The 15,104-nt window shown below is 32.9% G+C and overlaps 1 protein-coding gene across 1 annotated transcript in view; it reads right to left on the reverse strand.

The window, feature by feature from the left end:
- The window catches only part of LOC114324463 (cilia- and flagella-associated protein 47-like), a 92,089-nt gene that overhangs the window by 40,407 nt on the left and 36,578 nt on the right, over positions 1-15,104 (reverse strand). The window contains exons 11-14 of the mRNA XM_028272323.2: positions 14,711-15,038; positions 12,639-13,396; positions 8,595-9,247; positions 614-1,041 (exon numbers count right to left, since the gene is read on the reverse strand). Of these exons, the coding sequence (XP_028128124.2) occupies positions 614-1,041; positions 8,595-9,247; positions 12,639-13,396; positions 14,711-15,038 (2,167 nt within the window). The remainder of the gene's footprint in view (positions 1-613; positions 1,042-8,594; positions 9,248-12,638; positions 13,397-14,710; positions 15,039-15,104) is intronic.

Consider the following 15,104-nt stretch of genomic DNA (forward strand, 5'->3'; position numbering starts at 1 on the left):
TTGTTTTAAATATGTAGAACATCTTTGTATAGAACATTGTTTACGCTAAAGTATAGTTTTAGAAATATTGACGAAAAACCTAAAAAAAAACTATTAATTTAACCATTTCTCCCCCATCTCCCCCCCCCCCCAAACCGGACGCTTAAAATTGTTTAACTTTTTACTGAACAATATGTGGACCATATAGGATAATTTGGTGTTGGAAGAAAACTTTTAATTTGAATGTTTGGGATAGGCCTTTTTTTGGACCATTTGTACTATACTACCTCCGTAACTTTGGAATCGTTTATTTTAGAAGGATTATGCATCGGACCTTTTTTATTTCAAATTTAATGTAGAACATTTTTGTATAGAAGGTTTTTCATGCTAAACCGCATAGTTTTAGAAATATTGACGAAAAACGTAAAAAACTACGAATTTACCGATTTCTCCCCCCAAACCCGACGGTCAAAATGGTGTGACTTTTTTTTGAACATTATGAGGACCATATAGAACAATTTGGTGTTGGAGGATAACTTTCACTTTTGATGTATGGGTTATGCATCTTTTGGATCAATAATGTAGGTACTGTGAAAGCTTAAGAGATGATGTACGTATACTAAAAAATATTTACCTCTGCCCTTGTTTCACATTCCTCTTTTGGATAAAACGTGACCACCAATTTATACTTCTTTCCATCTTCTTCTTCCTTTTTGTGGCTTTTGATCTCAGATTTTAAGAAGTCATGTGTACATAAGGACTTTAACTTACAATTTTCTTGATGAAAATTAACTCCAATCTCCACGGTTTTAGTAAACTTTGTTTTGATTGGTATTACTGGAATGTATATCATTTTTGTTTTGCTGACAATCGTTGGTTGGGTAGTAGTTGCGTATAACCTCACAAAATTAAAGGGACAGTTACCAAAATAATCGCCAACGTAAAATAATAACTTGCTCTCGAATATTCCGTGAGATTGGGTTTTAAACGAAAACAAGAATGTCACTGATTGTTCTGGCTCTAATATGAGACTAATATATTTTTCCTTTATTGTGGCAGCACCTGTAATAAAAAATATAAGAAACATAAGTGGAAATAAAAATAAAAGATAGTTGTACCTATTGAAAAAACCTCATGTAATAGGCTATTGAAAATATTTTAGAAAGGAACTACAACGTTAACAGGGTTTTATTGTGTCATATAGTTAATGGACCTCTATATTTGAAAAAATCGCGGAGTGCTACCATTTAAATGGGTGTGTTTTTGAGAAAGGGGTGAATTAGTCCCTAGGCACAGGGCGAATTAGAGTGAGTTCTATGCACATTTAGTGCAAACACGTCTATACGAAAATTGTTCCAGGTTAAATTTACTATCGAAATATCACATTTTAAAGTCAAAAACATGTTTTTTTACAAAAATATATCCAAAAGAAAAGGAAGAAAAAAACATGAAAGATAGCAATTTTGTTTTTTGCCCCATAACTTTTTTCCACTGGGATATAGGTATAGGCATTGCTTCACAGAAAAAAAACTTCCGTCCTTCCTCTTTAAACTGGCGTTCGGTAGAAGTCCCTGTGATTTATAGTTTCCAAAATATGATTTTTCAAATTTCGCCACTCACAGCGATTTTGGAATATTTTCCTTGTTACTTCGCAAACATTGTTCTCTAACTTTTTTCTACGCATCTCTAGGTATAATACGCAATGGTATATTGAGTAGAAAGAGAAGTCAATTACATACCTTTAAAATGTCCTGTCGTAGAAGGCCGCATGGCTATATTTAAGCAAGATATGGTTTTTCGAAATTTTATACTTTTATTGATTTTTGATATATTTTACGATTATTTTTAAATTTCTCATTATAACTTTTTTTATTGTATTTTTGGGTATATACATTGTGTAATAAAAAGTAAAGCTCATTTTCTTTACTTTAAAATGGTGTACTGCAAAAAAATTCCAGGACTATTTTTAAACAAGATATGCTATTTCAAAGTGTGACATAATATACACATGCAATAGTTGGAACCATATGGAAAACTTTTTTAGTATTAATTTTATGAAAAAAAGTTATTCTTTATAAAATGCTCTGCCTAGTCTGAAACCTGAAATGCAATCATCAGATATAAAATTTTATTAATAGCGTACGAGGTATGTTAAAAAATATGAATTTGCTCAGGAGTAAAGTACCTTTATATTTCACAATATCGAAAAGTGTTATTAAGAAATATTACTTGGAATTAAAAATCATATTATAATATTCAATTATATTCTTCTAATTGAAAAAAGAATATAAAAAAATTAAAATTGTTTTCAAATTACGGATACGCTTGGATATCTTACGGATATCTTGTTTAAAAATAGTCCTAGATTTTTTGGAATACACCATTTTAAAGTAAAGAAAATATGTTGTTTTCTATTATACAATGTATATCCCTAAATGTACAAGAAAAAAAGTCAGAATGAGAAATTTAAAAAATAATCATAAAAAATATCAAAAATCATTAAAAGTATAAAAGCTTGAAAAAGCAGAACTTGCTTCAAAATAGTGAAGCAACCTCATACAATATACCATTTTAAAGGTAATTGACTCCTCTTTCTAATAAATGTACCATTGCATATACCTATAAATGCGTAAAAAAAAGTTACAGAACAATGTTTGCGAAATAATGGGGAAAATGGCTCAAAAATGCTGTAAGCGGCGAATTTTGAAAAATCCTATTTCGGAAAATATAAATCCTACAGACTTCTATTAAACTTCATTTTAAAGAGAAAGAACGTTATTTTTTACTGAAGGAATGTCTATACCTGTATCCTCGTGTAAAAAAGTTATGAGGCAAAAAACAAAATTGCTTTCTTTCGTGTTGTTTTTTGCTTTTCTTTTGAATATATTTTTGTAAATAAAAATATGTTTGACTTTAAAATGTAATATTTCGATAGTAAATTAAACCTTAAACAATTTTCCTGTGGACGTCTTCATAGCAAAAGTGCATAGCACTCACCCTAATTCACCCTATGCCTAGGGACTAATTCACCCATTTCTTAAAAACGCACCCATTTAAGTGGTAGCACTCCGCGGTTTTTTCAAATTTTGAGGTACGTTGACTATACGAGACAATAAAATCCCCAAATCCCGTTAAGGTTGTAGTTCCTTTTAGCTCTCTTATTTTGAACATAATCAATAGCCTATGCCTATAAAAACTGTCTGAATGAGTATACCTGGTAGTGGTCAAACAAAGTCCAAGAAAATACATGATAATACTGGATAAAAGTGGCACCAAACGATTTCAAATATATCTTCACAACTACAAGTTTGCCAAAAAGACAGCTAAATACCTACCAAACGCTGAAGTGAAAGCTTACAAAAAATATGTAATGTACTTGAAGCACAGAGATTGAAAGGTAAATGAAATAGAGTGCATAGAGCATAGAGCCTCGAGAGCAAAAAAAGTTAAGAATAACATTCCACCATTTCTGGTGGAATGTTTGACACTCTTACGTAGAGCTCTTTTATTCGCTTATTGTGGTGAATAACTCTTCATTCTTCTTGTGTATTGTCAGAGTTTGTTGTATGCATGTTGTGTGTTGTCATTTCGATCTGTGTATATGACCTTTTAGTTTCTAACTTTCAGGATTTTGATTGCTCTCATGACCTGATCCTTCCATCTATCTCTAGGTCTTTTCCTTGGTCTTTCAGTTTCTGGCTTCCATCTGGTGACCTTCTTAATCAGTAGGTCGTGTTTTATTCTCTCTATGTGTCCAAATTATCTCAGTCGCTACGCTTTAATAAATCCAACTATCTTCTCCCTTTAGTATGTCAGTTAGTTCATGGTCCATTCTTCTTCTAATTTCTCCGTGTCCCCTACCCCCGACACCCGATTTGAGCGTCGAAACTTTAATAAAATAATTTTTTTCAATTTAATTGTGGCTTATTTCCCATATAAATAGTTAATTATTTAAATGAAGCACTAAAACACTGGAGACGATCTTGTTCAGGGATGGGAATTCAACTTGACGATGATACAACATTGTATAGTCTACATTTCGCGGATGACCAAGTCGTAGTAGCAGCGGATAAGCAAGATTTAGAATTCACGATGAGACGGTTATTTCAAACATATGAAGACTGGGGCCTATCTGTAAATAGAAACAAAACGCAATACTTATGCATCGGGACTGAAGTAGAAGATCTAATAGTTACCGTACAAGAAACAATCAAGAACTGTGAGGAATATGTATATTTGTGAACAACAACCAACCAGAGTGGACGCACCGAAAAAGAGATAGAGTAAAGGATCGTGAAAGAAAAAAGGGCGATTGGATGCCTAAACCCGATGCTATGGTCAAAAGAACTATCTAATCAAAGAAAACATCTTATCTTTAACTCCATCTTTAAAAGTATAGTGCTCTATGGATGCGAAACATGGCAACTTACTAAATCTCTGGAACGACGCCTACTTGCATTGGAAATGAACTTCTGGAGAAGATCGGCTAGAAAATCAAGGCTTGAAAGAACACAAAATGACCAAATCAGAAATATAATGGGAGTTAAGTCAACCATCATAGACTAAATTCAAAGGAGACAACTGATCTGGTATGGCCATGTAGAAAGAATGGACGACAACAGACTGCCAGAACAAATTCTAAAATGGACGCCAAGGGAAAGAAGGAAGAGAGGAAGGCCGAAACAATCATGGCTAGGCGGCATTCAGAAGGCAATGTCGGAAATTAATCTTGACCCTGGCGAATGGAACGACCGACGAAACTGGAAACTAGGAACCGGAAGGCGAAGAACGCTATAAATAACCGGGATAATAAAATATCTCTATTTACTATTAAGAAATTTCTGTGAAGAAGATAAACGTTGGTAAGTATAAACTAATGGAGAAGGGTAAGACATATTAGCCGGCAAGAGAGAGAGAGAGTGACGTCACATAGCGATAAAGACAAAGAAATGCGAGGGTATACCAGCAGAACGCACTAAGTCAATTTTTTTAGTTATTCAACTATTAATGCAGTCCTATATAAAAAGGTATGTTCTATATACTGCAAAGACCCACTAAGTCGTACTTATTATAATAACAGAAAAAAATTTAAGACTAAGTCAGTTTGATTGTTTCATTTACTAGCAGAATGCATTAAGTACTCTTAATGCAGTCTGCTTGTACTATTTTGCGAAAACCGAACATACAACACTATATTAACTTTGACTTATAACATTCTGGTTGTACAATCTGTATACCTATCGTTATGTTTAATCAAAAGGTTAATGTATGAAAAAAGAAAAACCTTTTTAAGAGAAAGTAAACAGATTTTAAATACAGCATCTAGAGACTTGCAACTTTTTGCATTATGTTCAGGATGATGTCGGGAAAAAGTCTACAATATAAAAATGAATGGAAATGTATAACTGCATTTTAAACTACATAAAATGTATCCAAAGGTGCATAGACATGTCAAGATAATTAAGGGCCAGATTTTGTCACTCGGGGGCTTTTAGGGACGCTGAATACGAATTCGCCATCAACACCGACCCTCGGGGTACCCTAAAGCGCAGTGTCACTGCTAAGGCACATCATCTTCTGGAATTTAGAGGGTTTTCGGCATTAAATTGATGCAAATAGATTACTCAGGGAGTCTTTGGATGTGCTGAAGATGAATACACCTTCAGAACGGACACCTGGTCACGCCATTTTCGAAGTTTCGAGGGATTTGGGCACTTAATGCAATCAAATAGATTACTAGGCGGTTTTTGGGATCACTTAATACGAATACGCCATCAGAGACGAATCCGGACCACCTGGTGCCCAAGGTCACTGCTTAGGCATGTTACCTTATCGATTTTGGAGGGTGTTTGTTCATCGGGGGTCGGTTCTGATGTCGTATTCTTATTCAGCGGTCCAAAAAAACCCTCGAGTAATCGTTTGCATCAATTTGCCGAGAACCCACGAAACTCCAGATCATGTGCCTTAGCAGTGAGCCTGGGCACCATGTGCTCCGGTAATAATAATAATAATGTCGGTTCTGATGGCGTTAGCGACAAAAGAACCTTCGAGTGACAAAAACTGACCCTCAATACACGTATTTGGATATGTTTAAGCACGTTTGGATGCATTCTTTGCACTCTTAAAATGCAAGTATGCATTTTCATCCATTTTTCTATTGTACATTTTTTTCTGACATCTAGTCCGTTCTTTAACGGTAAAATATTGCAAAACCTCTAAATTTTAAAGAACCGCTTGGATTGACATGAAATTTGGCATACACATAGCTAATAAGTCAAAGAAAAAAAGTGATAGCTGATATGTGCTTTTGCCCTGGGGGTGGTTTTCATCCCCTCTTGGGGGTGAAAAAATATTCGTCCAAAGAAAGTCAGGAAATGGATAAATTGGCTAATTTTAAGTAACTTTTGTTCCATAGAGTTTTTTCGAGTAATAAAAAAAATAAATCGATAAATTCGATTAATTAAGATAAATTCGATAAAGTCAATAATATTCGAGTTATTTGGCAGTGAATATGTTCATTTTTTCAACAAAATAACCACGCTTTTAGACGGTTTTTCGCAAATAACTCAAATAGTAAGTATTTTGTCGAAAAAAGATTCTTAGCAAAAATATAGCCTGTAAAAAATTAAAAAAAAAAAATGGTGTATATATTACGTCTCTACACCTAGTAGAAGCAGAGTTATAGCTATTGAAAAATAGGTTCATATTCATCAAATTCCAAATGGAATACTTTAACGTGAAATAACCCAAAAATGAAGCGCATTTCGGGGAAAACTCATTAAAACTTATTTAAAGTGTTTAAAAAAAGCTTCATTTTTGTTTTATAAAAAAAATTCTAACATCAAAATTAAGCAAGTTACGCTCAAAATAAAGTTAGTCCCTTTTGGTTTGGGTAAAAAAAAAAACGAGAAAATCACCCCCTAATTAGTATCTTAAATGAACTTAATCGTTACGACTACACAAGTTTATTGACTCGAGTATATATTGTTTATATGATCTGTAAGTTTCATCGGTTCAAAGTCTTTATTATTGAAAGAGCTGTAGGTAAAAGGGGTTGAACGAGTCACTGATCACGAATGTATGCAAATTTAGAAACACCAAATCTCAATCAATTTTTCTCTAAGAGAAAAACAAAAAAATACGTGATATTTAGAAAAGCAAATCTGACTTTTTTTGTTTTTCGAGATCTTTGGTATCTCTAATAATTTTCAAGTTATTTTGAAAAAAGGCATATTTTTCAAAATTAAAATTTTTAAAAATTTTAATTTGAAACCAAATTTTTTCAAAATTAAGCACTTTGAATCGATGAAACTTACAGATCATATAAACACAACATAAGTAAAATAATTTGTGGAGCGGTAACGATTAACTTCATTTAAGTTGCTAAGTAGGGGGTGGTCTTCCCGATTTTTTTTGCAAAAAAAAATGGACCAACATTATTTTGAGCGTAACTTGCTTAAATTTAATCCTAGAAACTTTTTGTAAAAACAAAAATAAAGCTTTTTTTAAATGCTTTAAAAAAGTTAAAATGGGTTTTTCCCAAAAAGTGCTTAATTTTTTGGATATTTCACGTCGAAATATTCTATTTGAAATTTGGTGAATATGAATCTATTTTTCATTGGCTGTAACTGTGGTTCTACGAGATCCAGAGACCTAATGTGTACACCTTTTTTTTTACTTTTTTATAGGCTATATTTTTACTAAGAACATTTTTTTCGACAAAATACTTACTTTTTGAGTTATTTGCGAAAAACCGTCTAAAAATGTGGTTATCTTGTTGAAAAATGAACATATTCACTAGCAAATAACTCGAAAAGTGTTGACTTAGCGAAAAAGTTCTATAGAACAAAAGTTACTTAAAATTAGTCAGTTTACCCATTTCCAGACTTATTTTGGACATATATTTTTTTCACCCCAAAGAGGGGGTGAAAGTCACCCCCAGGGCAAAAGCACACATCGGCACAATATCACTTTTTTTCTTTGACATGTAAGCTATACGTATGCCAAATTTGATGTCAATCCAAGCGGTTCTTTAAAATTTAGAGCAAAAACCGTGAAAGAATGTCTTGAACACCTTGAACACAATTCAAAAAGTTATAAGTTTCTATGTGCAGTATTAAAAAATTATAAATGCCCTGGTCTAGATAAAGAAGACTAATCATTTATTTCCTTTTTGTATTTTTTGTAATTAAATTTTTGAAAATTTTTATTGTTCTTTTTATTTTTATTTTTCATGAGGATTTTTGAATTCCGAAATTCTAGTTGTCTACAACTAAATTGATACAACTAAAATTAACATTAAAATGGGATTAGTTGTGTGTACTTGTGTAAAATAGTAACATTACGAACAAGCAGAATTCACTAAGTCAGTTCATTATTTATTAAAAAAATAATTACTAATTAACCAAAAACAATAACTGTTGTTGTAATATACCACATTCTTTAAAATACCATTACTATTTCTATACAAGTAATAGAATTAAACTAAAAGTAATATTTTTTGTGTAATTTTGATTTATATTTAAAAATTTTACTAAAACTTGATTTTCTCAAAACAGTGATTTTTGACTTAGTGTAATCTGCTCGTATACCCTCGTATGATTGCAAGTACCTACCTGAACTGTTTTCTACTTCAACGGAAAAGCAAGCGTCCATATTTTCTGTCATGAGCTTTATATCTCGACTGATGTTTGATATATTGGTAACTTGAAACGTGTTAGTTGGTGCATCACTTGTAAATGACAAAGAAAACGAAGAGAACTTGAACCACGGAGCACCTGCTGCACAAGTCACCCTCAACCCAACCATGGTTTTGCTTGGCTTCTCGAATCCTGTTTTTTGGTCGTCAAAATAGCTACTGTACTCAAAGCTTTTGGGGTTGTTCAATAGCGGTGGGCCAACTAAATTGTTTAGAACCATAGGAACGTAGAACGTGTAAGCTGTTGGTTCTAGCGGTTCGAATTCTAGATACAGATTCACGAACGCATGGGGATCTATGTTAATAGAGTCGACAGTTTTGTTGGCCATATCAACTACTCTGAAGTCGCGGTATAGATCAAAATCAAAATTTACGGATAGCTTTGATTCGCTGGTGTTTTCTAATTTGAAAACCTTCCTGTGGGAAGCTCCTGTGGGAATTTTTTGATATTGAATGGAATTCGGTTTGACAGAAATAGTAGGGTAACATACGTCGCCTTCTATATTTACTTGATAATCATATTCATCTTGTAATGTAAAGTTACAGACACATTTGAATGTTTGAACCGTCCTAAAAAGAGCGGAATATACAACATTATATTATGATTAAGTGAATCTATATTAATAATCATCAACATGCAGTAAAATAAACATAAATTAAACAAAACAAGAAAATATATATTCGGCTAATTCAATTGTGTTATCCTTGTCTGGGGAATAGCCCGATATTTCTGTACCAGGGCCATAACTGTACCAAATTTTCTGGAGGCCTAGGATGGCGGCGAATAGCTATTTTCAATTAATCCCACAAATGGTCGATAAGAATGAGATCTGGGCTGTATGCGGGCCATTCTTATTTTATCACTTTAACCTCTATTTAAGATATTTATGTTTATAAGTGAACCACTGCTTATATTTACAAAACATTGTGCAGCTCTTACAAGAAAACAGATATTCGGGTAATTCCCAAAACAAAATCTTAGTGATTCCTCCAGGATAATACGAAAGGACTATGAAACAAAATCAGTCTTTCAATTTTTCCACAGAATTTTTGTAAGTTAGGAGAAAATAAAACGCTTTCATTTACTCCCGTATAATGCCATCTAAGCAAAATTTTCTTGTTACCGGAATATTAGTAAATTATATATGTATCATCATACATAAAGTTTGTTTAGCAGTAAATGGTTGACTTTAATTAGTGACGTCGTAAATATTATTAAATTTATCTGACTTTGCCCTTTGTTAAGACCGGTCCGGAGCGATATGCAAACGAGGTAGACAGAGTTGGTCTTTTGACAATTAACACTAACTAGACGGTACTCCTATAATAAAGCAAAGGATCCACAAAATTTACAATAATTACGAACGACAAAAACAAAAAAACCGATGTAAAATATATTGCTTTGCCTTATATACCCGAAATTAATGTTTTCAAATGAGTTTTAATAGTGTATTAATAAGGGCGATTGACAATTGAGATATTTTAACGCGTGAGCGGACGAGCGCGTTAATGTTCGAAATTGTTAATCGCCATTTTAATTCACGAGTTCGTTACAAAACTTTTCCGTCGACCGTACTTTTCAGAAATAAAGATATCTTAGTTTAAATTTTTATTTACTTAACGATAAACAACAATTTGAGACATACAATGACAGATAGTACTAACAGCGGCTACTTGATTTTAAATTTTTAGTGGGAATATAAACACCACATATACAGGGTGTTTGGTAAAGAATGGGCCATAGCTTAACCTCAGGTTCCTAAGATTAAAATAGGCCGATTTAAGCTAACTTACCTTAGTACAAAGTTTATAATAACCGAGATACAGGGTGTCAAAGTTAAACTTTTTTTTTATTTGTTATTGAATATTTCCTGACAGATATGAGATAACAACATGAAATTTGGTATGTGGGGGTTTTTTGGGTCGAAAAAACTAAATTCCCTACCAAAAATTATGTATTGTCCAGAGGGCGCTACATACGCCTTTCAGCACTCATTTATTACGTTCAATTTTTTTTATCCCTTACTCTGTATAATTTTGACATTAACATTTTTATTCTGCTATTAGTTTTACTTAAAAAAGGTATACTTCTTTCATCTCCCTAAACTTAACCGTTTTCGAGATAAACGCATTTTAATTCTGCGATACACCATCATTTTTAGCATAATATCATTGTAGTTTCACCCGAAAAATAACTTAAAACCATAAAATTCTCCAAAAATGTATCGCAAATTTCATCAAATGGAATTTGCGATGCAATGACATAAATTTGAGAACTGGCACAATTATTATGGTTTTAAGTTATTTTTCGGGTGTAACTACAATGATATTATGCTAAAAATGATGGTGTATCGCAGATTTAAAATGCGTTTATCTCGAAAACGGTTGAGTTTAGGGAGATGAAAGAAGTATATCTTTTTTAACTAAAGTAATAGGAAAATAAAAATTTTAATGTCAAAATTATACAGAGTGAGGGATAAAAAAATTTGAACGTAATAAATGAGTGCTGAAAGGCGTATGTGGCGCCATCTGGGCAATACATAATTTTTGGTAGGGAATTTAGTTTTCTCGACTCAAAGAACCCCCACATACCAAATTTCATGTTGTTATCTCATACCTGTCAGGAAATATTCAATAATAAATAAAAAAAGTTTAACTTTGACACCCTGTATCTCGGTTATTATAAACTTTGTACTAAGGTAAGTTAGCTTAAATCGGCCTATTTTAACCTCAGGAACCTGAGGTTAAGCTATGGCCCATTCTTTACCAAACACCCTGTATACACCACAGGTCACTGCCAATCACAGAGCGTTTAATTAATTTATGCAAGCAATGCATGTTGTGTTGCCTATAATGAAATCGTTCATTAATAGAGGTCATTAGTCAATGATTTTAAGGGTGTTAAAATTGATCATAAATGGACGGTCGACGGAAAATTAAATTAAATCTATTTTAATTGCTAAGGTTATAGAAAAACAAACATCCAAACATATTTAAATGTTACCTGAAACTGGGCCTTTTATACTATTATCGGTTAACCCAGGATGTTTATAGTCGGTACTATTTGAAGTCAACCATTTACTGCTAAACAAACTTTACCTACAAACTGATGTAAGAATCTTGAAAATCGGAGTACAAATAAGAAAGGTATAAATTGTCAAACTTAATCAAAAATTTTTAGTGACGGAATTTTTTACCGGTGAGTGTATATGTCGTATATAAATAAAATTGAAGAAAGACTTCTGTGTAAAAGGTATATTTATTAAAACCCCAATAAAGGGCTACATTAAAAGACAGAACGTTTTCGCTCTAAAGAGAGCATCATCAGTGTTCTAAGCAAGCTCTGCATGCTAAGCCACCAAAAATACATAGGTTAAAACCCTTAAAACGCCGACCAAAAGTCTTACATTGGCGTGTATTATGTTAAACCCTGGCGATGGGTGAAAATGAAAAAGATATACCTCACAGCATTATATGACTCTACCACGTGTATGTGGGTGGTTGAGTTGATTTCTCTGTCTTCACAAAGAGAAAGGTGAAAGTCAACTGACTTTCACTTTTACGTTGTCTTTTTAGTTGACTTTCACCTTTCTCTTTGTGAAGACAGAGAAATCAACTCAACCACCCACATACACGTGGTAGAGTCAAATAATGCTGTGAGGTATATCTTTTTCATTTTCACCCATCGCCAGGGTTTAACATAATACACGCCAATGTAAGACTTTTGGTCGGCGTTTTAAGGGTTTTAACCGATGTATTTTTGGTGGCTTAGCATGTAGAGCTTGCTTAAAACACTGATTATGCTCTCTTTAGAGCGAAAACGTTCTGTCTTTTAATGTAGCCCTTTATTGGGGTTTTAATAAATATACCTTTTACACAGAAGTCTTTCTTCAATTTTTGTAATTAATGGTATACACCCAGTTACGGGAAATTTTTCCTTATGGAGTATATAAATACTTACCTGAAATGAGCAAAAACTTGAAAAAACAAAGTACTCTTTCCGGGTATAACAGCTACGCGTGGAGTCACAGTAATTTCTTCCATTGGTTTTGGTTCTTTAACATACATCACAACTTTATTAGCAGAATTATTTTTAAGCACCAACGTCTTCGATACCCTCATATTCAAGGGAATGTCTTTAAATTCCAAAAGATCCGTGTTAAATAAAATAGAAGGTCGGGGATTTTTGTAGGCCAAATTCAGCACTTGCTTAGCACCACTTTGTGAGTAGAGGATGACCTCAGTTTTGAACACTGCGGCTATACTTGGAGTAAAAACTATTTTACAATAGAGGGATCTTCTTGAATCCAAAGTGCCACACGATGGCATGATACTGTAGCATTTGTCTTGGACGTTCCATGAAAAGTCAATGGCACAATTTACTGGATTAAATAACTCTACAAAAGCGACATTATCCTTCGGGTTTATAGTTATATCTCTCAATTTGCATTTGACAGTTGTAGGAACAACTTCTGCGAAAACTGTAGCATTGAAAATGTGACAGTCGTTGATGATAATGTACACTGGGACATAGTATTTGCCTAAGCCTTGAGAAAAACAGTCGAAATATAGTTTTTCGGTTGAAAAAGGTGCTATTTTTATTCTCTTTTTTCCTTTGACAATGACAGAATTACTTAGAGCAACTATGCTAATCACTACAGGAAATTCATTTTTGTTTGCAATTGTAAAAAAGTCAGAGCAGCTTATATATGGCGCAATCTAAAACATTTTTTAAACTAAATTAAGTTAAATCCTATTAGCAGGAAGAACAAAAAACCATGTTATAATAATTGTGTCTCCTTCATCACTAGAAGAAATTAGACCAAAAATTACTAAACTAAAAAGCGGCTAAAAAAAGTCCTGGAGATAATAGGATAAATGTTGAACATATACAATATGGGAAAAAAGCTAATAAGAGAGACTAATAAACCTAATAGACCTGGATCCCGCGTACCAAAAATCGAAAATGATGGGCAACAATTTGAACATTAATTTAGGCAGTCACTAAGGCTAAGTAAGTAGTTGCTTTTATTTCTTTGTTATATTTTATAGTGTTGTTTGTTTTATTGTTGTTTTAATTAATTATATACGTTTATATCTGGAAAATGTTTATTTGTTTTTTCCATAGCACACTACTTTTCCTTAACCTCGTTTACCGGTGACAGTAAGAGATATGTTTAAAATTTACACATTTCTTAAGATATCTCGAGATAGAAAAAAGGTATCGACATGTGGTTTTCGGTATTATGTTGCTAATTTGGTCTAATTTTGCAATACATGATTAAAAATGCATACTTGTATTTAATATTTTTCAAAGAAAAGTAGATTTCTGAAAATAATTAAATAACGCCTCCTAGCTTGCATATTACTTATTAGGCTATTTCTAAATTAAGACACTTACATTGACGAAAAAGAGCTATTTTCAACAAGATCAAGTATGTAAAATTCGATTTGGCAGATCCGGACTTACAGCCATTTTTTCACAAAAAGCTTCCCACTCACCCCCACCTCTTATTTGCAAAGGTAGACTTAAATTTGTGAAATCAAATATGCGCATAATTTTATGAAGAACACGATGATTGGATTTTCAGTGCCCTTTCATTAGGTAAATTTTGTAAAATTTTGATTTTTTAATATTTGTTATTCAATTACGCCCTCTAGCGGTGGACCTACAATTATCAAAATAATTTCCAGGCTTTTCCCGGGACTACTTTTGTTATAAATATTTTTTTCTCATAGCTGTACTATAAACGGTTCATGAGATATGGCCGAGAGCCATTCTTATTGGGACACCCGGTACAGTGTATAAACGAATGGACACTAAATAGATAAAAAAGAATGGAATAACCACATAAGCAGAATGATGGAGACAAATGTGGTCAAAATAGCAAGAGATAAATCACCAATAGGTAGAAGAAATATCGGCCGACGCAAAAGATGGAGTGACATCCTTCCATAGAGGTATCAGTCCACCAATGAACAAGCAGCACTGCTTATTAAGAGGAAGAAAAAGAAGAAGAAATAAATACTCACTTTTCCGAGTTGAATGTAATGTGGATTCACTTCAATTCCCATCAGTTGCTCTGGAATTAAAGGTAAATATAATAGAGGTTTAGATTTTTCAGTAAAAATTAAAGGACAGTGTTTAATTGTTTCTTTAGTCAATAGAACCTTTTCAGGAGAGGTTGGATATATATCGTCCAATAGAGTTTTATCTACTACTGTTTTTGTCCTATTTGTTCTAATGAAGTCAATATATTTCTGTTTGTTCTTCTCTTTCAGTAGAGCTTCGGATTCCGTTAGCATATAATTGTCTACAGAGGCTTCAATTCGGGGTATATGTGCAAAAATTGTTTGATAACTAAAAACATACGAAACAAACGAAAGTTAATGCCATGTACTCAAAATAGGAGTAAAATGAAAAATT

This window comes from Diabrotica virgifera, chromosome 1, assembly GCF_917563875.1.
Source record: "Diabrotica virgifera virgifera chromosome 1, PGI_DIABVI_V3a".
Lineage (NCBI taxonomy): Eukaryota > Metazoa > Arthropoda > Insecta > Coleoptera > Chrysomelidae > Diabrotica > Diabrotica virgifera.